The 25449-nt window shown below is 36.1% G+C and overlaps 1 protein-coding gene across 1 annotated transcript in view; it reads left to right on the top strand.

Moving 5' to 3' along the window:
• The window catches only part of HERC1 (HECT and RLD domain containing E3 ubiquitin protein ligase family member 1), an 87619-nt gene that overhangs the window by 46397 nt on the left and 15773 nt on the right, over nucleotides 1-25449 (top strand). Inside the window, 22 exon segments of the mRNA XM_009330100.1 lie at nucleotides 74-594; nucleotides 2728-3503; nucleotides 4637-4835; nucleotides 5823-5983; nucleotides 7561-7677; nucleotides 7852-8083; nucleotides 9271-9395; nucleotides 9654-9874; nucleotides 11107-11375; nucleotides 11893-11945; nucleotides 13185-13385; nucleotides 14011-14185; nucleotides 14917-15187; nucleotides 16048-16261; nucleotides 17078-17283; nucleotides 17854-17981; nucleotides 19813-19940; nucleotides 21179-21379; nucleotides 22226-22356; nucleotides 23420-23619; nucleotides 24096-24210; nucleotides 24766-24912. Coding sequence (XP_009328375.1) covers nucleotides 74-594; nucleotides 2728-3503; nucleotides 4637-4835; nucleotides 5823-5983; nucleotides 7561-7677; nucleotides 7852-8083; nucleotides 9271-9395; nucleotides 9654-9874; nucleotides 11107-11375; nucleotides 11893-11945; nucleotides 13185-13385; nucleotides 14011-14185; nucleotides 14917-15187; nucleotides 16048-16261; nucleotides 17078-17283; nucleotides 17854-17981; nucleotides 19813-19940; nucleotides 21179-21379; nucleotides 22226-22356; nucleotides 23420-23619; nucleotides 24096-24210; nucleotides 24766-24912 — 4791 coding nt within the window.

Here is a 25449-nt window from a genome sequence, read left to right as displayed (position 1 = left end):
CTGTGTTTATGAAATAAGCTTCCTCAGGTATGTTGAGAAGATAATTTTTAACCTGTTCTCTTTAAACACTTAGGTGAAAATCTGTGATATGCAGATGCGTGGTACACCAAGAGATTTGCTACCCGGTGACCCCATCTGTAGTCCTGTTGCTGCAGTGCTGGCAGAAGCCACTATCCAACTCATTCGTATCCTTCATCGCACAGACCGTTGGACACACTGCATCAATAAAAAAATGATGGAAAGACTGAATAAAATCAAAACATGTCTTAAAGAAGCAGGCCAAAAGCTGAAGAAAAGTCGCTCAATTCAAAGTCGAGAAGAGAATGAGGTGAGAGAGGAGAAAGAAAATAAAGAGGAGGAGAAAAGCAAACATAGTAGGCATGGTCTGGCTGACCTTTCAGAACTGCAGCTGAAGATGCTCTGTGTGGAAGTGTGGCCTGTTCTAGCAGTAATTGGTGGAGTTGATGCTGGTCTTAGAGTTGGAGGTCGATGTGTACACAAGCAAACTGGACGTCATGCCACCTTGCTTGGAGTAGTGAAGGAAGGCAGTACATCTGCCAAGGTCCAATGGGATGAAGCAGAGATTACTATCAGGTATGCTCATTTCCTACACTTTTCACAATCTAGTGGTGTTTTGTGCTTGGAAGTCTTCAGAAGTAACATACATTTTACATTAGAGTCATGCTGATCAATTATTTTAAGCTTAGACTTAAAAATTTGGCTTTTTAAAACAAATATGAGTTAAATTTTTATGCTATCTAGTAATAAAACGCCTTGTATATCAAAAATAAATTTGATAGTTTTGAATTGATGAGCATCATTAGACTTCTTAGACTTCGCCTCTAGGTTTCAGAGTTGGGATGTGACCAGCTTGCCAGTTTTCCTAGATTTGAAATGAGCAATTTGTTTTAGAATTGGTATGTATTGGCTAACTAAAACATTATTGCTGTCTTAATTTACTACAGCTTCTTGGTTATGTCTGCAAAGAACACAGATTTTTACTGGGGGTTAGTGCACACGTTTGTTCTAAATGGTGAACCTGGTTCTGAAGAGAGACCTGATTCAGTTTATCAGAGTTGAGAACGGGTGTTTGCTGCATTGTCATTCCCTTCTTAGCGGACTGGCAATTGCTCTGTGGGGCTTGAGGAGTGGTTAAGGTCAGGAGGTGGGAGGGTTCTCTCTTCTTAATGGTGGGTTGGATGGCGGTGTTCAAATTAATGCTGCCTCAAAGTAGTGTTTGTTCATTCTCCGACCTGCCTTAGAGAGCTAAAGGAATGCCCCTGTATTAGATATTAACACTCCGGAGTTGTTGTTCTGCAGAGGATGGTGAGAACTGGGGAGGAGGCTGGAAGGAGATATTCCTTTTTCCACCTATCTTGCAGACATGCCTTCAAAGGGAAGGCGCTTGGAAGGAAACTGAAATGAAGCTAGTGGCTTCTCTGGGCTCTCTGGTGCTCTTGCAGGAATTGCCTGTGTTTTTGTGTGGAAAAGATTTGATTCACTAAATTCCTTAAACTCCTGGCTATAGTTGAACTGTAATCTTCTGGAGCAATTGAGCAGTAATTATTTTTTTTGCCACCAGTTACAATTATATTCTGAAACAACTGAGGTCAGTTCACCTCTTAGAACTGTTGCAACATTATGCCTGTTTTGTCTTTATGCAAAGGCTGTTGTCACTTTAACTAAATATACTGAAGTGCAGTTGATTGTCAAATTTAATTCCAGATATAAATGCTTTCAAGAATGCCCATGCGACAGTATAGCCTTAAAGTAAGCATGCCCTTAAAATAATTTGAAATACTATTTGAGTGAAGTGGTACAGCACTTGAACATAGGCAAGCTCTTGCTAATGCATTGAATTAAGTTCAGAATGTACCTTCTCAGTTAAAACCAGGCTAAAGCTTGCTTTCATTTTTAGGTAGAAGTTTACATTGTAAGATGGGAAAACATTTTGGAATAATAAAAGGAAGATTTAAAAGTCCTTTATCTGCTGGATGTATGGAAAATACAAGATGTATGGAAACATAGGCTGGTGAATTTTTGTCCTGCTTAGAGTGAAAATTAGTCAATTGTAACAGTTCTAAATATTACAGAAAACTACCACTGAATATGGACAGACAGATAGACAGACATATATTATGTGTGTCTGTTTGGTTTTCTGACCTGTGTTTTTAAAAAGTCACTGTCCTCTCTAGGTAATCTGTCCTGACATAACCAGAGACAGAATTATCGTAAGCTATTAGTATTGTGCTCCTTGTGATGAATAGCTGAACAGGAATGTGAGGTCAATCAAAGCTTTTCCTTAATGTGAAAAAAATTTAGGAGTGTTTTCTTTCTAAGCTTTTATACCTGTTCACAAATTCAGCTCAGGTATGATGATAAAATTCGGCTTACGGTGGTTTTTCTTGGTAGAATTCTGTTACATATTTCTAAATAATATAGCAGAAACCTCTGTCAGCACAGAATTCATAGCTTCTATGATGCTTCTGGGTTTTGATGCATGTTGTTGAAAACCTGTGCATGCTTTGTTGCCTTTGCTCTGATACCATATCTCCCCATTTTCTGATCATAACCTCATTTTCCCCTGTTTACATTTAATTTTTAGAATTGGTTTGTTTATTTTATTGAATATATTTTACATCTTACTTTGCCTACATTATTTCCTGTACTTTCCTCCTGTCTCTCCCTCACTTGCTTTTTCCTGTGTCATTCTGATCTTTATTAAAGCTTCCCAACTTTTTGGTCGCCTAGTGATACTCCATTGTATAATCTGGAGCCCTGCGAACCACTGCCTTTTGATGTTGCAAGATTTCGTGGGCTGACAGCTACTGTGTTGCTGGACCTTACCTACCTGACTGGTATTCATGAAGATATGGGAAAGCAAAGTACCAAGAGACATGAGAAAAAACACAGACATGAATCTGAAGATAAAGGGGAAATGGACCAGAAAGCGGAGGGTGATGTTGGATCAGATATACGATTAGGACAAAGTGCTGATGATAACAAAGGACATAGCACTACAAGCTCTAAGTCAGAAAATGAAATTGCTTCCTTTTCTTTAGAACCATCAACACTAGGTATGGAATCCCAACACCAACCTGCTGAAGGAAGGAAAAAGAATCATGAACATACTCCAAGAAGTCATGATATAGTGCAGTCAGAAATCAGAGCAGTACAGCTATCTTATCTTTATCTTGGTGCTATGAAGTCACTTAGTGTTCTTCTTAGTTGTAGTAAATATGCTGAACTACTGTTAATACCAAAAGTCCTGGCAGAAAATGGTCACAACTCTGATTGTGCTAGTTCTCCAGTTGTTCATGAAGATGTTGAAATGCGTGCTGCCTTGCAGTTCCTGATGCGACACATGGTGAAACGGGCAGTCATGCGTTCACCGATTAAAAGAGCTCTAGGACTGGCAGATTTGGAACGAGCACAAGCCATGATCTACAAATTAGTGGTTCATGGGCTGCTGGAGGATCAGTTTGGTGGCAGACTTAAACAAGGTACATTTTCAAAATTATGGAAGTAGAGTGCTAAATTTTTTTTTATTTCTATTGAAATTAATAGTAACAATGATAATAGAAGTAATGTAATCTTGTAATTTCGTAGTGGTTATACTTCAAAGGAATCTTAATTGGACAGAGAAATTTTACAAAGATGTTTTACTGTTTTATAGATATAATACTGACTTTTTTGCCTTTTCCCCAATTCCTTATTTTAATAAAAAGTGAATGCATATCAGTCAGTCAGAAATAGGAGTTTCCAATTTGTCTTTAATACTTTTTAAAAATGAGCAGTTCTGTATATACTTGTCTAGAAGTATATATCATATAGTAAATATCATAAAGTTCACTGTTGTTAAATGTGATTGTAGGCAGCCATGTTAACAGATGATGTCGAGCATCTGTATGTTCAGGGTGTAAGTAACCTGTGTTTCTGTCTGTGAAAATCTCTAAATCAGTTGTGGGGTTTTGGTTTTGGGGTTTTGTTTTCTGAGGTTTTTTTTCTGATATACTTAGCACTGCACTAACAGAGGCTGAAGAGAAAATGTGTATCATTCCTTTTCTTAAAAATATGTGTATTACAGTCTGCATCTTGAGGGAAACCATTTAAATCAGTTTAAACAAGGAAAAAAATATCTAAAATGTTAAAGCTAATTACTGCGCTATCTGGTTCTTTACTGTCTTACGAATGACTTCTAAACCAACCAAAAAAACCATTCAAAAATCTGTTACTTAACACAGATGAGTTAAAAATAGCTTTATAGTTAACCAGCTCTATTTCCATATCTGAGACTTCTTTCCCTTTTGCCTAAGAGAATAATCCTAGCTGTTGCAATCATAAATCTAACCATTGTAAGATCTAACCAAGTAAATGGCTTCTGTTATCAGCTGGAAAGACTTGTTTACTGTTTACCTTGTATTGGTATGACAACAGCAAGGGCTGATAGACTGGTTTCTTTACATAAGTCCATGAGTTATTGGCAGAAGTATTTGTATGGTGTGTGTTTCTGCACACCCCTTTCTTTGGGGGAATTTTAAATAATGATAGTTATTTTTGAAAGTTTAGCCACAGCTACTATTTTGCTCTACACAGTTCTATTAATGTTCCTGTAACGTCCTTTTTTCTGTTGCAGAAGTAGATCAACAAGTAGAAGAAGGTGATCAGTCTCAGCAAGCCCAAACACCAGTTACAACCAGCCCTTCTGCTTCTAGCACGACATCTTTCATGAGCAGCTCTCTGGAGGATACTACCACTGCTACTACTCCAGTAACTGATACTGAAACAGTTCCAGCTTCAGAATCACCTGGTGTTATGCCTCTCAGTCTTCTTAGGTAAACCAGTGCTGGGGTCTACTCAGCGGTGAAGCCTGTGTCCCCCCCGCTGCCGCCGGCTGCTAGCATAGCGGCATATGTCTTTAGCTGTCTAAGTCTTTGAAAATGTTAATGTTTGTATTTACTGTCAAGAACTGCCTCTTGGCAGAGGACAAAGTTTAATTTGTTACTTTGCCTTGCAGGACATGTGTTACTAGAAATAAAAAGCTGTTAGGCTTTTAATATACACTGTATATATATATGTAATATCTGAATTTTTCAAGACAGGAGAAAATACCTTCCTTGTGTTGTCCTTCAGTTCTGATGTTTATTTGGTATAGTTTAAATTACAATTCTCTGAAATTCTGTATTTTTAACAGGTAGTTGTTGATTCTCAAACTAGAGTAGATCTTAGTTTGTAGGTAACATCCTGCAAGCTAAGACCTTGTTTCAGCCTACCCGCACATACTGAAATGGAAGTAAAACGAAGCTAGTTAATCTGCAGAGGCTATTTGTGATGTAGAAGGAAATCTGCTTTACATTGAACAGAGTCCTGCTCTAAGTTTATTAATTCTGTTGATGTATCTGACCTCTGTTCTTAGAAGTTTTGCAGATATAATTTGATAAAAGCCAGAATAATGTCCTATTACTAGGACAGTGAAAGTAAAATACTCGCCTGATTTATTAGTCAGGCTGAGTTCTGAACAAACTGCAGAAACGGGAAGACTGTTTACTTCTCTTTTATCTCCTAGGACAGCTCTTGGTCTATGAGGGGTTTTTTTTAGGTGCATACTTAGAATTTGACTTCCAGGCAAAGGTAGTAGGAATGAGCTGTTCCAACAGGGGTTTTCTACCCACCCCAATGCATGTATTGCGCCTTACCCTTACACAACTCAATTGCTCTAAAGTATGATTTGCCAAGTGCACTTTAATTTGATGTTTTTCTTGAGTCAGACCTTTTTCAGCATAGCTCTTCTTAATATAAATGTATATTGTTCTTCTTTAAAGGCAAATGTTCTCCAGTTATCCTACTACAACTGTACTTCCAGCACGACGTGCTCAGACTCCTCCAATATCATCTTTACCAACATCTCCTTCAGATGAAGTTGGAAGGAGACAAAGTTTGACTTCTCCTGATTCCCAGTCTGCGAGGCCTGCCAATCGTACAGGTAAACTTGTAGTCAATATAGATAGATATGTGGACAAGTTAGTAAATTCACAGAAGTTCAGTGTAGTCTTTTAAGACACTGAAAATCAATAGGGTTTCTTTTTAATGCAACCTAACATGCAAAGCATTGTTGAAAACATTTTAATTACTATCTTAGGACAAAAAGCTGTAGATTGTCTAGCTGTAGACTTTATCAAGCAAATAAAAATAGTTTTTAAAAGCTGTGGAATGGATTGCAAACTACGTGTATAAAACGAGAATGCAGTATAATTGGTAATTACTTCAAAATGTTACTTCGATTTGGGCTTGTTTCCTTGGTTATGTGCCACTGTTTAGTGCACTAATTTTCTGGCTTTTGTTAGATCATATACCACACAGAAAACAAGAATTGGCGTATTTTGGTACATATACCAGTGTAGCTCCTTCCAATTAATCTTGTTTAATGAGATAGAAAGGGCTGTCCAACCTTCATGGGCTCCTCATGCTGCTGTCTGGAATCATGTGACGGTAATGGGAGGCTTCTGTTCATAGAAGTTTTATTACTGCCTGCGCTGTACTACTCAAAACAGAAACTTGCTCTATTCCAGCGTACATGCAGAATGGAATAGCTAGGAGGCTGAGGGTTTTGTTTTCTGAGGTTCTTTGAGCTTCTAAAGAGCACATATGATTATTGTGATGCAAAGGAGATAATACTAAAAAGAAAAATACAAGTCCGTATGTGTGTGTTTTGTATTAAATGAATAGAAGAGACTGAGCTAAAGTATATTCTCAGTGCTGAGAAAGTCCATGCTTTAAAATTCTGGACTGATACAACTTTTTATTCTTGCTCTCATATCCCTGCTATTAGTTGGGTCTTTCAGCTGTTTCATTTGTTGCATAGCAACTTGTCTGCTCGGTTTCGTATCTCTTTGGTTTGTTTTTTTTTTTTTAATGAGATTACTTGCTTCTAGTCATGATACTGTCTTTATAACAGTGTGTGTTAGTACATTGTTGATGCCTTCGTTGATCAGACCTCGCTTTTATGGCAAATGATAAGGAAACTGTGTTTTTTGGGCAGTAACTGACCTTTCTAGAGTCCCTTGAAAGATTCTTTGCACAGAAATATAGCCATCATCTGCAAAGAGATTTTTCAGATGTGTCACCAGCTTAGTTGAGGTCTCTTTCTGTACCTTAAGAGGAGTGTGTATTGGTGTGATGTCATAACATTTGGGAATTTTGATGATTCGGACATGGATAACTTAATCTAGTCTACCTAAATATAAATCAAATAGATAATTTTATACAGTTTTAAATGGAAATAAACTTCTTAGAAATATCTTAAAAGAAATAGTTCTTTGAATATCATCAGTATCCTACTTAATTAAACAGACGCTTACATAATATATATGTTACTAATAAGAATGAGCACCCTCTGGTTTCGTTACAGAAAGTATCCTACTTTGTGGAAAGTAGTAGAGAGGAAAGTTGTTAAGGGCAATTACTCCCTTATTTGAAGCTAATATATCAAAGTAAGGTCTAGTAAAGTAACGCTAAAGAAAGATTTATGCACTTTACGTTTAACATTTTCTGTCTTTTAAGCTTTGTCTGATCCAAGCAGCCGACTTTCAACATCCCCTCCTCCTCCTGCCATTGCTGTTCCATTGTTAGAAATGGGGTTCTCCCTCAGGCAAATTGCAAAAGCTATGGAAGCTACAGGTAATCTATAACTATAATAGCAGTTTAAACTGAAAAATTAGATAAATATGAAATACTTTTTTCCCAATGGAATACTTCATTTTTTTTCCCATGAATGGTTATAGGAGTTAAAAATTATTTTTTTCACCATCAATGATATAATACAGTTCTGAAGTGTGATTTTCCTGCTTTCAGGTGCCAGAGGAGAAGCAGATGCACAGAATATCACAGTGCTGGCCATGTGGATGATAGAGCACCCTGGAAATGAAGATGATGAAGAACCCCAATCAGAAGGGACTGCAGATTCACGACATGGGACAATAGTCTCTGGAAGTGGTGGAAAATCTGGTGATCATTGTTATTTACAGTCACCAGGTGATATCCCTTCTGCTGATGCCGCTGAAATGGAGGAAGGCTTTAGTGAAAGGTAGAGTGTAGTTTTCTTCTAATTGCTTGTAATCTGTTGCTGAAACTGAAAATCTCACAAGTTCATTGTTGCTGACAGAACATTACTTTGTAATACCACTTTTGAATTTTGTTACAACATGAGTAAAAGCAAAGATGCAATGAAATTAGGTGTACGTGGTGCATTTATTTTCCAGTACTGTTTGTGCACAGAACTGGGGAAGAATGTAACTGAGCATCCTTCCTTCAAAAAAAAAGAGGAAGGAGGAACGAAAAAAATGAGGGCATACAGCTTACATTTTACCTAAAAGACCTAGTAATAAAGCAAAATTTCATTGGAGTATTTTTTTTTTTTCTTCAGTGTATTCATGAACAGGTATTTTTCTACATTTTTCTTTTTAAATGAATTCTTGGTTTGTCCAGAGAGGATGAAACTGAATTGAAGTTTACGTTCTCAGTCACCTGCACAACCTTAGATCTAAACTATCTATTAAACAAGGAGGAAAGGTGGTTGGTTTTCTTTTGTTTTTAATCCTAAAAGTAGTGGTTATATTTTTACTGACATCTATTAGGAATCATACTAATGATCATACATAGCTTTTTTGTTAATATGGAGGATGACAATTAGAAGATGTACTTTGAGAACACTTGTTCAGATTCCTTGATCCTACTGAGATATGCATTTTTAAGTTTCCCCAGTTACTTTGTCCCAGGTAAACTGTCATTTCAGGACAACTCACAGATTTCAGTTGGGAGAAATAAACTAAGCTACAAGTGTTACTAAGTAACCGAAATTCATGTTTTGCAAAATATTTTGGGCAAAAGAGGGAATGACTGAGGCAGCAACAACAGAAATGTTGATTTTATTTCTTTTATAAAGGAGAAGAAACCTACTTAGAGCTGTAGTTAACATTGACAGCATAAAATGAGTGCTCTCCTGAAATTTCTGCAATGCTTAGGCACTATAGAAACATTGAATAGGTGTTGACATTGCTGCATCTAATTTGTTTGAGGTAAATCTCACAGTCAAAAAGACAGTAAATACGTGGAACAGACATTCTTGAATTCCAAATTCCCTTTTTTTCCTTCCATGAAAGAAAGAAAAAAAAAAAAAAGCCAATAATTATGATCTTAGTATTTTTCCTTACTTACTGTATGTGGCTGTTTAAAACTTGGTTTGATTTACCTGTAAATTACAAATCCTTGTAGCCCTGATAATATGGATCATGTGGATAATGCAGCTTCTGCAAGTGGACCTCCTTCTAGAAGTCGGTCAGCTGTAACGAGAAGACACAAATTTGATTTAGCTGCCCGAACATTGCTAGCACGTGCTGGTAAGTATACTGAAAGACTTCCAAGGTCTTTGCTTATCCAGTAAATGAAGAGGAGGGGGATTGGTACTTAGCATGAAAGTTACAAAACTCTCCTTCACATATGTGTATCAGTGTATATTTGAGTGTTTTATGTAGTAATAAGTAGATTATATTTAGCAGAAGAGTTAAAAACAAGGCAAAAGGAAGTTGAAAGTATATCATCTTTACTACATGCGAAATAAAAGTACTATTTTTTTTTTTTTTTTTTTTTTACTTTAGCGGGATTATACCGCTCTGTGCAAGCCCACAGGAATCAGAGTCGAAGAGAAGGGATATCTTTGCAGCAAGATCCAGGGGCGCTTTATGACTTCAACTTGGATGAGGAGTTGGAAATTGATCTTGATGATGAAGCAATGGAAGCTATGTTTGGGCAAGACCTGGCTAGTGATAATGATATTCTGGGAATGTGGATCCCGGAGGTATTGGATTGGCCTACCTGGGTGTGTGTGACTGCAGCGGGGGCTGCTTTAACTTACTGCTTTTTGCATGTTCATATTTTTAAATTTAAAGTAACATGCGTATGCTTATAGCCTGTTTGAAAATATCTTACTAAATGCCAGCAATCCTTAAAATCTTCTTGTATTCTGTAGCTTCACTTTTAGATTAAGAATAGTGCTTTCTTGTGTTTCTTGCTCTGCACTTCTACATGAACATAGTTTTTCTTCTACCTCCCCTGAAAGATGAGAACAGAACTAGTATAGTTGTTGTTTTGATGATACCACTTAGAAATCAAGTAGGTGTTCCAGATTGCTTAGTTGTGTGGGATAACAAACACAGTTGTAAATGTTTGTTCTATTTAAAATAATAATAATAAATAATAATAATATCATCTGATCTGTAGCAACATAATTTGCACTTAAATCGTTTTTTCTTAATTCAGTCATGTCACGTATTTAATTCTCTGGGAAGGATATGGTGACAGTCCTCACTCAACTGTTGTACAGCCCACTAAAAATACATTTGAGGTGGAAAAGAAATATAACAACAGCAGCTTGTTAATCTTTGGATTATCCATGTCAAATTAGACAAGCAACCCGCGAGACTGAGCCTTTGTCTCCTAGTTACGATGTTACCTGACTCTGATATGGAAGCAAGTTTCACTATGCATATTGAATTTTTCAGGGAGCTTGTTTCACTGGAACACCACAATGAAATTACTGACTTAGGACAGAAATGTAATTATAGAAAAATGAACTTTATATTCAGAGAAAACCTTGGAATTTATTGACACAAATGATAATTATTGTTGCTCAGTAAATGTAAAGTCCGTTTGAAAAAAAAAAAAAAAGGATTGTTTTTTCTTTGTTGGATGTCTAGTCAAGTTCTGAGGAGAACCAGATAACTTAAAGATAGCATTGAATGTGAACTAACAGAGTTATATGTGAAAAGTTACACTGTAAAGAATTTTGAGTCAGATCTGAAATGAAATAGGAAAATCTCATCCTATGAAACTTTACTTCCAAATGTTTTTCCTGTTCTGAGATAGTCTGCTCCTCATTATGTCATAAATTGTCTATTTCTGCTTTGCTTTTGTGCAAGTTAACCATATAAATATCACTCTCTGTGTGTAACAGAAATGGGCAGGGACATCCACCTAAGAATATTGGCGTATTTTGTATCTAATATGAAGACATTTCTTCTGTACAAATAACGTGAAACTCTTACTATGCAGCATGTTTGTGAATCTGAAGACAGAGAAGAAGTAGTGGTTTGTGAACTGTGTGAATCCAGTGTTGTCAGCTTCAATCAACACATGAAAAGAAACCACCCAGGCTGTGGGCGTAGTGCAAATCGCCAGGGCTATCGTAGCAATGGTTCTTATGTAGATGGATGGTTTGGTGGTGAATGTGGAAGTGGAAATCCTTACTATTTATTGTGCGGCATCTGCAGAGAGAAATACTTAGCCCTGAAGAGTAAATCTAAAACGTCAACTTCTGAAAGGTACAGAAATACAAGTTGGTGGAATACTCTGTGTAAAGAAAGGAAACAATTTAAAATGTTTACTAGCGTCAGCATTTTAAGAATTTGGTTGAAGAAATTAAAATTCCTATCAGAATTTGTCTTTATTTTAACTGAGGCTTAAAATCGTTCTCTGTATTCAACAAATGCATATTTAGAAAAAAGATTGTCTTGATATTTCTATTTTTTAAATTAAAAACAAGGAATTATTTCTTGGGATGTTGCCTACTCTTGTTGACTTTTGAAAGCTTCCTTTTTCAATTTTGTCTGACAATTCCAGTATTTTTTGTGGGCCTTTCTCACATTGGTTCTTCCCCCCTCCGCAGACACTTTTAGAAGCCCTTTTATTTATCTCTCTGTTACTAGCCATTTCCAGAAATCATGTATACATTGACCTAACAGTAAAGTAACTTAATAGTAAACCAAGTTTAAAATTATTATGCATATATGTAAATTATTGGATCCATTCAGTTATTTTCTTTGTTATTTTTTCATACAGGTACAAAGGCCAGGCTCCTGATTTAATAGGTAAACAAGACAGTGTCTATGAAGGTATGTTTTTAAGTTGCTGAAGATACTAAATACTTCGCACTTGCACAGTGTTTTATTTTTCTATAAAGGTACTTCCATGCAAATAAACCTGTCATGAAACTGTACATGAAGGTATACTTTAAAATCTTCTTCAGACTAGATGTAGTATTTTAATTTTTTTTTTAGTTCAAATGGGAAAAAAATCAGTGACATTTTTTCCCATGTCTTTCATTTAAGTAGCTGAAATGGCAAATACTTAACTTTGGGTGATAAGGTATTGTGGGTAGATGTTACATCCAGAACTGCCCATACAGAGCCTTATGTTCAAATACATTTCTTCAGCTGCCTTTGTAGGAGAAGTTAATTAGCATAAGTTAGAGTCTCAAAAGTCCACCATTAGGTTTGTTCTTACCTTTTCTACCTTTGTACTAGCTGAGAGTGTCCTGAGGATGGCTTTCACTTTAAACAGATTATTTCTAGTGATTGTAGAAAACCTTTCCTGGATGATTCTTTGATTCTGGGCCTTTCTGTAGCTTGTATGATTTACCATGTTTGTCTATTTAAGAGTAAATGAGTACTCCAGAACTTAACAGCAAGTCCATCTTCCAATAGATAAAAGGTGTTCAGATTCTACTGTATGGGGAGTGAGATAGAGCGGGAGGGATCAGTAAATGTAAGTTGACTCCTGTGTAAATGGTTGGGAAATGAATGGAATGCACAACTGAATTGCAATTATAGTGCTTTTTTTCTCTCCCACCCCCACCCCTCCTGGGAAGGAAAAGCAAAAGCCTGGGTGTGCAATTATGACCTAAGAACTCGTGCATACTTTTTTGATAAATATGAAGACCAGAAATTTCTAGTATCTGTCTTTACTATTGAGTCCTTTGGCATACGCACCTGTTATCATGATTTAAAGCACAACTGTATGTCTACGCTTTTCACTATATTCCAGGTTTTGGAGTTGTCTTGTGCTAGATGTGATGACCTCTCACTTCTGTGTTTTAAAAAAACAGCTAGTTTGATGCTTCAGAGAATCTTCCATGAAACTTCTCTGCAGTAGAAATAAAGATCAAATTTAATGGAGGGGGCAAGAGCGGGGTTTTGTTTTGGCTATGTCAACATCAGAACATGAATTTTTAAGACTACTATGTTGTAGATTACAATCCACATTTTATACCCTGTATTGGTTTTTTAATTAATTGAAATTATTTAGTATTTTAGCTTTTGTAACCAAGTGTAATTATATTTCTCCAATTCTAGAAGACTGGGATATGTTAGATGTAGACGAAGATGAAAAGCTGACAGGAGAGGAGGAGTTTGAATTACTGGCTGGACCTCTTGGGTTAAACGATCGACGTATTGTACCTGAACCTGTACAGTTCCCTGACAGTGACCCTCTGGGTGCTTCAGTTGCAATGGTGACAGCCACCAACAGTATGGAAGAAACATTGATGCAAATAGGTAAATTTGAAATGAGTTTCATTCAAAGAACAAATACCTCCCCTTTGGTGTAATTTTATAGGGGCAATGCAGAAATATTTTGACAGTCTTTCCTGCCTCCCACCATGAGGAAGTGAAGACAGGGTTCTAAACTGTCCTTTTATTATAGGGAGTTAGAGAGAGGCATGTGAGGCATTTATATTGGCAGAAGGCTTGAAGCTTTGATTTACTAATAAAACTGTGACCGTAGTCCTGCAGTGGATGCCACTAGCATGTTTTGCAGAGCTCAAAGATGGATTCATGGATTTAAGTTGGGACTTACTGACCAGCCTACTGAAATGCAGGATCAATATGTAAGTTTGTAGGCCCCTCTAATGGAAAAGGGAAACAGAGGAGTTAACATTAACTTGAGTATTGTCAAGTTGTGCTCATCTATCTTTGAAAATAAGGAATAATTAAATTATGGAGTGTATTTCAGGAACGTGTTTTCCTCTCAGTCATTATCACTATAGTTCTGTATGTATGAAATGTTGAAAAATTAATGAGTAATTTGCAAACTTAGGCCAAATTTGCTGCTGCGCTTATTACTGTATGATAATGTTTTGTTTTTCTTGAAACACTAATGCAAATCATCATTATTTCCAAGGCTGTCATGGCTCTATAGAAAAAAGTTCTTCTGGCAGGATAACCTTAGGAGAACAAGCAGCTGCCCTAGTAAACCCACATGACCGTGTTATGGCTCTAAGAAGAGTGACGGCTGCCGCCCAAGTCCTCCTTGCAAGAACTATGGTTATGAGAGCGCTCTCACTTTTGTCTGTCAGGTTTGTGGCATCCTTGGCAACACTCCCACCTTTCCATTTGGAACCAGTTATCAAGTTATGTTTGATAGGGATGCAGTTTTAGGCTATTTGGGAAAGTGATTCCATTTTATATACTTAGATCATACTATTAAGAGAAAAAGTTCCGTTGATTTTGTTCTTTTGAACCCTATCTTCAAACTTTATGAAATAAAATTCTACATCTTATATGAAAAGTGGACTGCAGTAGTATTAGCCATTCGGAACATAAAGATGCTGTGTTTGTCAGTGAGTTTTTGTTCAAGGCAAGTATTACAACTTAGGGGTAAACATTAGAGGAAAGAAGATGAAGTGAAGGAGTTGATGGGACATGAGGATTTAAAAACTGGCTTTGTACAAGATACCCGTGCAACTATGAAGACATTGCAGAGATCTGACATGTACATGTGCATACTGTCATAGCATAACTCTAAACATGAATTATCCATATAACTTTGTTTATGAGTGATTCCAGAGAAACTCATGGGTTTTTGCTAGAGCAAGTCTATAATGTGTTTTTGTCTTCAGCTTAAAAGAAAAGGAGTGGAGGGGCTGCAGCTTCATTTCTCTTCTTCCCCTTCCCCCTGCATGGTAGCAATGTCCAGCTAATCAAACAGGCAGTGTTCACTAATGGTTTGGGAATAGTTTTATCCAAACGTAACTTTCTTTTAAAATGTACTAACAAAACCAAGAGCATTTATGTTCATTTTTGACAGTGGTTCCAGTTGTAGCCTGGCAGCTGGTCTTGAATCCTTGGGATTAACAGACATCAGAACTTTGGTTCGTTTAATGTGCCTCGCTGCAGCAGGGCGAGCAGGCCTCTCCACAAGTCCATCCACTGTGTCAAGTTCAACAGAGCGATCTAGAGGAATACACAGCAAAACAAGCAAGCCTATATCTTGTCTTGCCTATCTGAGTACAGCAGTAGGCTGTTTGGCATCAAACACTCCTAGTGCTGCAAAACTGCTGGTACAGTTATGTACACAGGTAGGACTGTTATTTCAACATAAATATTTATATTAAACTACTTACACATAAGATGAAGCAATTGATTTTGTACATATTGATAATTTGTGCTTTTATCTTCTGAACTGTGATGAGTGCCCTCAGTTTGAGGATCTCCTTAGAGTTCTTGTTTATGGCTTTGCACAAAGGGTATGTTTTATTGTTGGTAAAAAGCAAGTAACTTTTTTTTTGCTGAGTTTTCAAGTGGAGAAAAAAGGATGTGGTTTTTGTATTGATAGGGTTTTTCTGTTAAAGTTTTGGGGTTTTTTAATTGAGTCAACTCTGTGAGCACAGATTGTTTATATTTGGAAAGAGATGACCTACAGCTGTGGACATGCAGCAGGATTTCATATGTATCAGGAAACTTCTAAGCAATCAGAGTAATTGTTTTGTTCTTCTGAGTTTGAAATACAATTGTGTGAAATACGAGTGTTGGATGGGATAATGGATTTTATTATGTGTTACTGCTTTTTATCCTACCACCAGGTGCATAACTTTATAAAAAGTTCTTCTATAAACTCCTTAGTTCTTGCTGGTATTCTTGGTTATTTGGTACTTTTTTTTCTTTTCTTTTTTTCTTTTCTTTTTCTCTCCCCCCCCCCCAATCCCTGGATCTAGATAGTTGATTCCATTAAGACCAGGTATTCCCCAGGGCAGAACTTAAATTCCATGTTGTACATGATCTTTGCCTGCTAAAATAAAAGCGGTTGGGAGCTGAGAATTTTTGAAAAAAAATTGAAGATCTTTAAAACTCTGCATGATTTGTTCAACTAAAAATGTTTTCCAAAACTGATTTTTCTGTTTGTTCAGGTTATTTATTGTCTTTAATTATTTGTTTTTAGAATTTGATTTCTGCGGCAACTGGTGTAAACCTGACAACAGTTGATGATCCAATTCAGCGAAAATTTTTGCCAAGTTTTTTAAGAGGAATTGCAGAAGAAAACAAACTTGTCACATCTCCAAATTTTGTGGTTACTCAAGCACTTGTAGCATTGTTGGCAGACAAAGGGGCCAAACTGAGGCCAAATTATGATAAAGCAGAAATTGAAAAGAAAGGTATGATACAGCTTTGTTCTTAAATGTTAATTATTAAATCTTCAATTCCTCATTTATATTTAAGGAGACACTTCCTAGAATAATGTATAAATAAATATACTCTCAAAAATGTACAAAACTTGTTTTAATCAAAGTAATCTTATAGTTTAGTACACAGATTTTACTTAGAAATGTGATGTTATTACATAGTTGCATCTTTTGCCACTTTAAAAAAAATCTGAACATGTGTGTATTCAAAGCCATATAGCTAAGACATTCAGCCTCAGTTGCGTCATCTAATGAAATTAAGGGGAATAAGAGTTGACTGCTGCCACAAAAGTACTGTTCTGTCTCTGACGCAGAAAGTTGTGCTGCCTCTGCTGTGGGAGGTCAGGGAGCCAAAAAGCAACTGCTGTGCTTCAACATCAGGCTGTTGCTGTGTTAAAAGGAGGGAAGGACATAGCAATGACAGCAGCTTATCTCTGTCAGAGGAGGCATTTTCCTGTTCAGAAAGCACTTGCTCTTTGAACAACCGTTTTCCATATGGTAGGAATAAGACTATTCGTAATTCCATTCTTAAGGTTTTTTTGTGAAATTTTAAAGGGGGTTATTTTTCTCTTGAGTATGAGAAGAGTGTTTTTTCTAATAGTTAACATGATTGCAACGATCTTATAAGATGTTTGTTAATCTCTTTTTTTTTCTGGAAATTATGGCTAATGCTGTGTTCATTTGTGTAATTCTGTTTGGTACTCATCTAGGCATCATCTCATTGTTTTGTCTAAGCAGGTTTAATTGCCCATTTGTATGCCCATCCTTCCTATGATCCTTCTGCTGTAGGCCCTCTGGAGCTGGCTAATGCACTAGCAGCTTGCTGCCTTTCTTCAAGGTTATCTTCACAACATAGGCAGTGGGCTGCTCAACAGCTGGTGCGAACTCTTGCAGCACATGATCGAGATAATCAAACTATTCCTCAGACCCTCGCTGATATGGGGGGAGACTTACGAAAATGTTCCTTCATAAAATTAGAGGCTCATCAGAACAGGGTAAGCATGATTTCTCCCAAAGTTGCATGAATTTTAATACTCTTTTTTTGCAGAATACAGAAAAAGTAAAATACTACTATTTTACAAATATACTGACAAATTATTTCTCACAAGAAGTAGTTTTTTGGTGATAAAGTAAGTTATTGCTCGAGGGTACCTCTGATGCAGAAAAATGCTTAGCTTCTTTGAAGCTTCAGTTAAAGGGGACATGAAAGTGTTCTCACAGTACATGAAGTCAGCAGAATCACCCCAAATCTTTTCTTAGACTAGATCTTAATTTGCATTAATTTTTCTGTCATAGTAGTTAATGTCTTTGTCCAGTATTCTGTGCAACAGTGGCCTGTGGAGCATGGGTCTGAACAGTGTGGCATCCTTGTAAAGCATGCTTAATTACAGTACACAATACTGTAAAAGTAGAAAAGTGTATCTTGTTTGATTGTTACAGTGTATTTCAATAATGTAGCTAATGCTCTGTCCCATTGGTTAATGTTTGCTTAATATTAGTGAACAAACATACCTAAGCTTTAGATTTAAATTCCAGTTTTGCCATGATTACTTTGGTATTTGTAGGTCATGACATGTGTTTGGTGCAATAAAAAGGGACTTTTGGCAACTAGTGGAAATGATGGCACCATAAGAGTGTGGAATGTTACAAAGAAGCAGTATTCATTGCAACAAACGTGTGTGCTCAACAAGCTGTAAGTTGATTCTTTATGGTAGTCATATTATTTAATTTAAGCTGTAATTGTGCAAGATAATGAAAAGAGCCAACCCTGCAATATCTCCTGCACAGACATTCTCTCACTTTTTCTCTGGGACTGTTGCTGTGTTTATGGCATGCAAAGTAAATTAAATAGCTTAAAACTGAAAACGGAACTTAAATATCAAGCTGATAAGAGTCGGTGTAAAGAGGTGGTGTTAAAGCTGTTTAAAGATATTCTTAATTAATTCATATAATGAGAAATGGGTAAAATAAAAACTGTAAGGGACTGTCATATGAAAAAAATGTGAATATCCCTTCAGTGGGTTCCAGTGTGTAAGATGATAATTACGAGTGTGGTGATTTGAGTCAAGTGTGAAAAAAGAATTTGTGACTTCTGGGATTCAGGAACTGGGTGTAGTTCTTCTTCATCAGAGTGTCTGGGAAGTACTTTTGTATCATTTGGATGTGTCCAAAAAAGAAGAAGGAAAAAGAAAAGATTAAAATCTAATTCTTTAGTACAGCTTAGGTGAGTTTAACTCAGGAGAATGAAGAAACAATAGTGAACTAGAAGGTTGTTCCATGATGATTTCTTAGTGGTCGTTCTAGTTCTTGTTTGCTTGTTACTGTTAGATGCTGCCTTAAAAGTAATAAACACAATGACATAACTTGACTTCAGAAGGTAGTAATGAGAGCAGCATCTTCCTTCCTTTAACAGAGATCTTCTACTATTCATGTGTCAGAAAAGTGTGCTTCCTGTACAGTAGATTCAGAATTCAGTACTTTCATGGGCTTCACTGCTAACAGTCTCAATATTGACTTTAAATACAAATGCAACACAATTCTATTTATATTCTCTATTGCAGTGGGTTAGTGCCAGTTCATCTTTAAAGGCAGAATTATTTTTTTTAGCCCTGAGAGATTAGCAGATGAAAAGGCATTGTCCCCTCTTTTCGACAAAATTATCTCCTCTTTCTGTGAGAATACTTTTTGTTTTTCTGAGTTCGGAGGAACATTATTTAAATGCTATTAGATTACTGTTCATAGTAATACAGTATTACTACCTGTTATGTTAACTTTTTACATTAATATTGTTACATGTGTTATGTTAGTAAGTTAATGTTGTTAATAATAGTTACAACATCCCATTACCTGCTGTATTCACAAATTAAATGTCTCCTGCTTAAGCTAGAACACACCAAAGTTATGCCTCCTGTATCTTAAAAAATACAGGGGTGATACAGTATTTGGCCTACAATATGCATCCTGGCAATATTATAGCCTTCATTTTCCTGTTACTAAAATCAGTAAAAATTGTGCCCGTCATGTATGACCTTAAGGGCAGTAAAACATACCAGTGGTCCCATTACAGTTAGCCAAAGCAAACTTTAAAATAGAATTTTAGAACAGTGTAACAACATTGTGACAGGAGGAAGAGTTTAAGCTAGAATTGAGAGCAAGATGTATCTCTTTCATTTCTTTTGTCCAAGCTATTCTGTTTCATTTCATGACTTCCCAGACAGTTTTGCCCTCACCAAAGATATTAAATTTGAGATATAAATAGGTGAAGTTAAAGATAATTAAACTTATTTTTCTAATTGAAACCTAACTTCAAATTTCTTACTGTGGAAATAACTGGTATCTCATTCTGTAATTTGAAGCAGTTTTAAATAGAATATAGAACTATGAGCAGAAAAATGTATTATGTAAATCTGCAGTGATGGCAGGAGGACTCCAGATTTTAACTCAGATATTTCATTAATTCTATGTTTTCCTGTCTGCTTAAAGGAAATGCCCTTTTTTAATTGCATTATTTTATTCTATTGTAGAGAAGGTGATTCTGAAGAAAGTCTGGGATCACCCAGTGACCTTAGTTTGTCTCTTGTCTGTTGGAGCATCAGTGGCAAGTATCTGGCTGGAGCTACAGAAAAGATGGTGAACATATGGCAAGTCAATGGTATGCTCTTAGCTACCTGTGACACTTTATGATACAACATATTTCTAGGGAAGCTGCTAAGTTATTGAATATTTGTTTACCCAAGTATTTAACTGTGTGTGCTCTCCAGTTTAAATGCCTACCATCTTCCATAATATCTTGTAAACCTACTTAATTAGAGGAAGGCACTAACTACAAATGGATGTGTGATTTACAATTAATTCAGCAGAAAACTGAGCAGCATATGAGTCCTTGTAGAATCAGAAGTGTTTAGGTGTGAGACTTGATCACTCTTAGCAATTTTTGTCTGTAAATACCATCTTCCTATCGTCTGCAAGAATTACCTTTCTACATGCAACAGGGAGAATGCGAAAATTGACTGAAAGAGATGGAGGGAAGGATTGCTGGAGTGATCAGCTAGATGGAATGTCTTCTAATGAGAGTAGAAGGAGTGAGCTTTGTTTATTTATTTGAACAAGAGAGTCTTGGAGGAGGAAGCCTATAAATAAATAGATTAGGAAGATAAACTCTGGGAGAATCCCAGGGAGAAAAAGCAGCTATGTAAGCAAATGGATAGTATTGACACAGGAAGAAATGTAAATAAATTGGCCATGAATAACTTCAAGGAAGTTTCTAATGTTCAAAAGATTGTGATCTCATATTTTATAAGGAAAAATAACACCTGGGGAAGAAATACTATAAAATTAATTAGCTGAATTTATGAGATTACATTGTGATAGAGAGGACTGAACCTGATCCAGGAAAGGCCCTTTCCTATTCCTTGGTTCAGTTTGTGAGCATCTTTAAGTGGATTCTCTTACATTTTTACTGTCATTTGTGCTGCAGTTGACTAATCCAGCATAATACCTTTAGAACTCCTGTGAGAAGACGACTATTAATCACTTTGTCATTTGTAATCTCTGAAACTTCATTCTGTTGTTTTGCACGTATGAAAATCACCAGTTACACTGCCCATGTTAATAGACAGTCTGCAGGAAAAGTATAAATTTACTGAGTACCAAAGAATTTAGCTTCCTTCCTTAACAAAACTATGTAACTTGACTGATAATTGAGATTTGTTAGCTAGATTTTGTGTCTGCGTAGATTAGTGGACCATTGCTTTGTAGGCTTGTAACTTGCATGAATTTGTAGTATGTCCTAGCTCTACATAGGATCTCTTGATATTTTCCCATGGAAAGTATTTTTGTTGTTTTCTTTATGAAGATGAAGTAGTTTTAAAACACTTTTTGGGCTCCTAGGAGGAAAAGGATTACTAGATCTTCAGCCTCACTGGGTATCTGCTCTAGCTTGGCCAGAAGAAGGACCAGCTGCAGCATGGACAGGAGATGCTCCAGAATTATTATTAATTGGTCGTATGGATGGATCTCTTGGTCTTATTGAAGTTGTAGATATTTCAACCATGCACCGGCTAGAACTGGAACACTGCTACAGAAAGGATGGTGGGTGACTGTATCAGTATTTAAGTAGAAATTAAAATTATGAATCTCCCCCCTTTTTTTTTTTATTAAGCAAGTGTATAATCTCAATTTTTTATTCTTGTTCATGGGATGTGACTTCTGGTACTTTACCTGCAAGTATCATTAACTTGCGTTCATGGGAGGAGACAAGACTGTGGGATCTCCATCTGCACCCTGATTCCCCTGCAGCAGAGGCAAACAGTTTGTAGCAACCTAGTCAAATCCTGACATTCCTTGCCATCATATAAAATCAGTCTAGATTCCCTGCAGTGTCAGCTCTATCTACAGATAGCATGTAGTCAGTGTCATTTGAATTTCTTTGTAGTTCCAGAACCAGGGGACATCAAGTAGCACATCTTTGGTAGCATTGTGTGGTTTTGCATATTGCTTCTTCAAGAAATTTGCAGATTTTTTGGCAGAATCAAGTGAAGCAATATCTACATGCTAAGAAAGGCTCCAGTTGTTTTCAGTGCTTTTCTTAGAAGCATCCCTGTCTCAGATACATGTATAGGATTCAGTCTACTTTTTTTCTTTTCCCTAGCATAGTTCTTTTCACCATGTCAGGAATATAGATTAAATCATTTTAATAAAAAGAAGAAGAATGAAAGAACTATTACAAAATAATCTCAACAGCTGTTGTTAGTGGCACTCAGTTTTAATTTTACTATACAAATTCAAGAAAATTTTCAGACCAAAAGTATCTTAAGTAACCTTGGTGGTGGGGGAAGTTGTTATGCACTTCATATTTTAGACAACTGCACTGCAAAAACCTCTTTGGCAGGAGTGAAGTTCAATTTAGTTTAATTTTTGTGTTGTTTGTTTACATAGTGTCTGTCACATGCCTTGCCTGGTTCAGTGAAGACAGACCATTTGCAGTTGGCTATTCAGATGGAAAATTGCTAATAGGAACAAAGGAACCACTTGAAAAAGGAGGAATCGTTCTAGTTGATGCACATAAGGTAGAGTTAGTCTTTTTAAAACTAATGTATAATTTTTGTAGGTAAAGATCTGTTTAAGCTATTTTCTGTATTTGAAAGCTATTTATAAACTCAGGTGCAGATTATTTTAAGAACACATACCTATTTCTGATGCACATACTAAACACAATATATTTTAAAGGAACAGTGTACCAAATTTAAAAAAAAAAAGGAAAAATAAATTTTATTGCCTTTTTTGCTATAGGAGATTGTGAAGTCTATGTACATACAGCGACAGAAGTGTATTAAGGACACAGCTATGCATGTCTGAATTTAAAAGACACTAGTTCTTTTATTTTGTAAAAGTGCTCATAATAAATTTTAATTTTGGTTATGTCACATGTTTTTGTAAAGCTCAAGTTCCTGTGCAAAGCAAAAGATGTTTTTCTAAATATGCAGCCACAAAGGTTTAGATCCTTTGCTTGGCTAATATATAATAATAAGTCATTAATAGTCCATAAATGATTTGTTAGGCTAAGAGGAGAATTCCTCAAGTGTAGGTGTAGTAAAAGCATCTTCAGTGCTTCCATGAACTGGTCTTGGTATTTGAAGCATGGTAGTCACAGAAGTGAGCATGCTGTGACAATAAAACTATACTTGCCTTATCCACTGTGGGCTGTTCTCCTTTCCTACCTCAGTTAGACTCAAAGCTGCATCTGGGCCATTGCCTAATATGTTTATGAACCATGTACCATTAGGTAATTCATACTACAATTTCATAATATAAAAAAAGAAGGAAAAATTGTCTACTTCTTTGGGGGGGAAAAAAAAAATCAAGAAATGTGTGCAATGAAAAGAGAACATTTTTTTATATGCTTTCCTTTTAGTTTCTCTTAGGAACCTAGGATTTTGTTTTAATTTGATAGTTCTGAAAAGTATCGTTATGATTTCATAATTGCAACTCACTATCTCTGTAATGATTTATTTGAGAATAAAATGTTCTTTGTTATTAATAATTAAACATTACATTAGCTCTGAGAGTTAAATTTTCTCTGCTCTTACTGTGTTACTTCATACTGACTTTTAATTTTTTTAAATCCAATAGGATATGATTGTTAGTATGAAGTGGGATCCAACTGGTAAGATTCTCCTGACATGTGCCAAAGAAGAAACAGTGAAACTCTGGGGATATATGGGAGGATGTTGGAGGCGTCTACATTCACTGTCCCATCCAGCTCTTGTGAATGGCATTGCCTGGTGTGCTCTTCCAGGGAAAGGACCCAAGTTACAGCTTTTACTAGCTACGTATGTAATTTTTTTTAAGTTGGTTTTATAGCTCTTTTGCAGATCTGTTCTACCAGTCTTTAGTGTCCAGAGCAAAGAAAAATTTTTGTCTTTTTTTTAAATAACACTAATTCAGTAAGACAGTTGTCATGAGATCCATAAGGCTTCAGAATTCAAATGGAAAGAGGGGCTCGTTACCAGCTGTTTTCTCCATGCCATGAGATCTGTGTATGGTGGTCCTGCTTGGAATTTTTTTGTTTCATGCAAATATTTTTTCTGAGAATATGGTGTTAGTAAAAATTGAAAAGCTACGGGGTGGGGGGAATAGGAAAAAATGCATTTAGCCATTGGGAACATGTCTTTCGACTTTAGATTAATTGATACAATATAGTTTTATAGGAAGGCGACAAAGACTACTGATATTTTAACCAGACCACTGATATTTTGTTAGTTAATAAGTTTACTTTGTTTTTCTGATTTATCCTGACTTCCTATAGAGGATGCCACAATGGTTTGGTGTGTGTCTGGATTGTTCCCCAGGACATAGTAATCACATTGCAGTCCAGCTCAACTTGCTCAGAAGGATGGTGGGACCAAGAAACAAGTGCCAAGGTAAAAGGAGTAAACTTGGTGTTTAAGAGATGCTCTTTGCTCCTTCTGAAATTGGGGGAGGAGAAGAGTGTGAGCGAGTTACTCACATCTCAACGTTTTCTGAGAGAAGACATTTGCTAAAAAAAAAGTTTATATTGCATTTGTATATGTGTAGGCGTTTTCAGAACAGGAAATGAAAAATCACAGGTTTAAATTAATTTTATGTGGCTAAAGATTATATTTTGATCTGTTTATATTTTTTTGAAGTTGATAAATTTATACTAAAATTAATAAGAGTTTAAAATTGTTTCTAGATAAAATTAAGTCAAGATTAATTTCACCTATGTAAATTGTAATGTGGGATTTAATGTTGATGGCATTTTGTAAGGGGAGAAAAGATAATGTGATAAAGATATTTATAAAATATGATCATAGTATTGGTCTTTTTTATTATCTTACGGAGATTACCCCATCTCCACGGATAATCCGTATTTATTGCAGAATACAGAAGCTGTTAGGCTATTCCGTTTTCTGTAAATAGTTCACAGTGTTCCATAACTATAAAATAATTTGCAGGATGGATACAGAAAAGCAGTAGAAGTCAAGTGTGTATTTCAACTGAGAGGACATATTACTCCTGTTCGGACTGTTGCATTCAGTCCTGATGGACTGGCATTAGTATCTGGTGGGCTTGGTGGTCTCATGAATATTTGGTCTTTACGGGTAAGATCATCTTTGATGTGGCATGATTCTTTTTTTAGTATGAGTATCTAAAGTGACCAAGGCATCAGACTAGCTTTCTTCCCCCCCCACCCCCCAACCCCGCCCAGTATGTTAGAAACGTTAGAGAAAGCATGGTATAAAATAATGGTATAAAATTATAATAAAGTATAAATTGAAATTGTACTTAACATTGAAAGTATTTTATATTTTATGGTTCTACGATTGATTCATGCTGTAGGCTTAGTCATGTTAGGTTTTGTAGAACCAGTCTCTCTCTCTCTTTATAGTTGGGAACAATATTCTCTTTCTTTGGGAACTTTTCCAAGAGTCAGATAATGTGGATTATTAAACACTTCTAAATCCTTAGTTATGTTATCTCCTTAGTATGATAAAAATGCTAGATATTTTTTTGCTTTTAGTATAAATCTTTCAGTTTTTAAATAGTTATTGAACAGCTTGGGAGAGTGTCATCCCTTAGGAACGTGATTGTATGCATTTATACAGAAAAGTAGCTGTGTATATAGACTGACTCAAAAC

Source organism: Pygoscelis adeliae, unplaced genomic scaffold, assembly GCF_000699105.1.
Source record: "Pygoscelis adeliae isolate BGI_AS28 unplaced genomic scaffold, ASM69910v1 Scaffold298, whole genome shotgun sequence".
NCBI lineage: Eukaryota > Metazoa > Chordata > Aves > Sphenisciformes > Spheniscidae > Pygoscelis > Pygoscelis adeliae.
The sequence above is the reverse complement of the archived record's forward strand: the minus strand, read 5'-3'. Positions and strand labels throughout refer to the sequence as shown.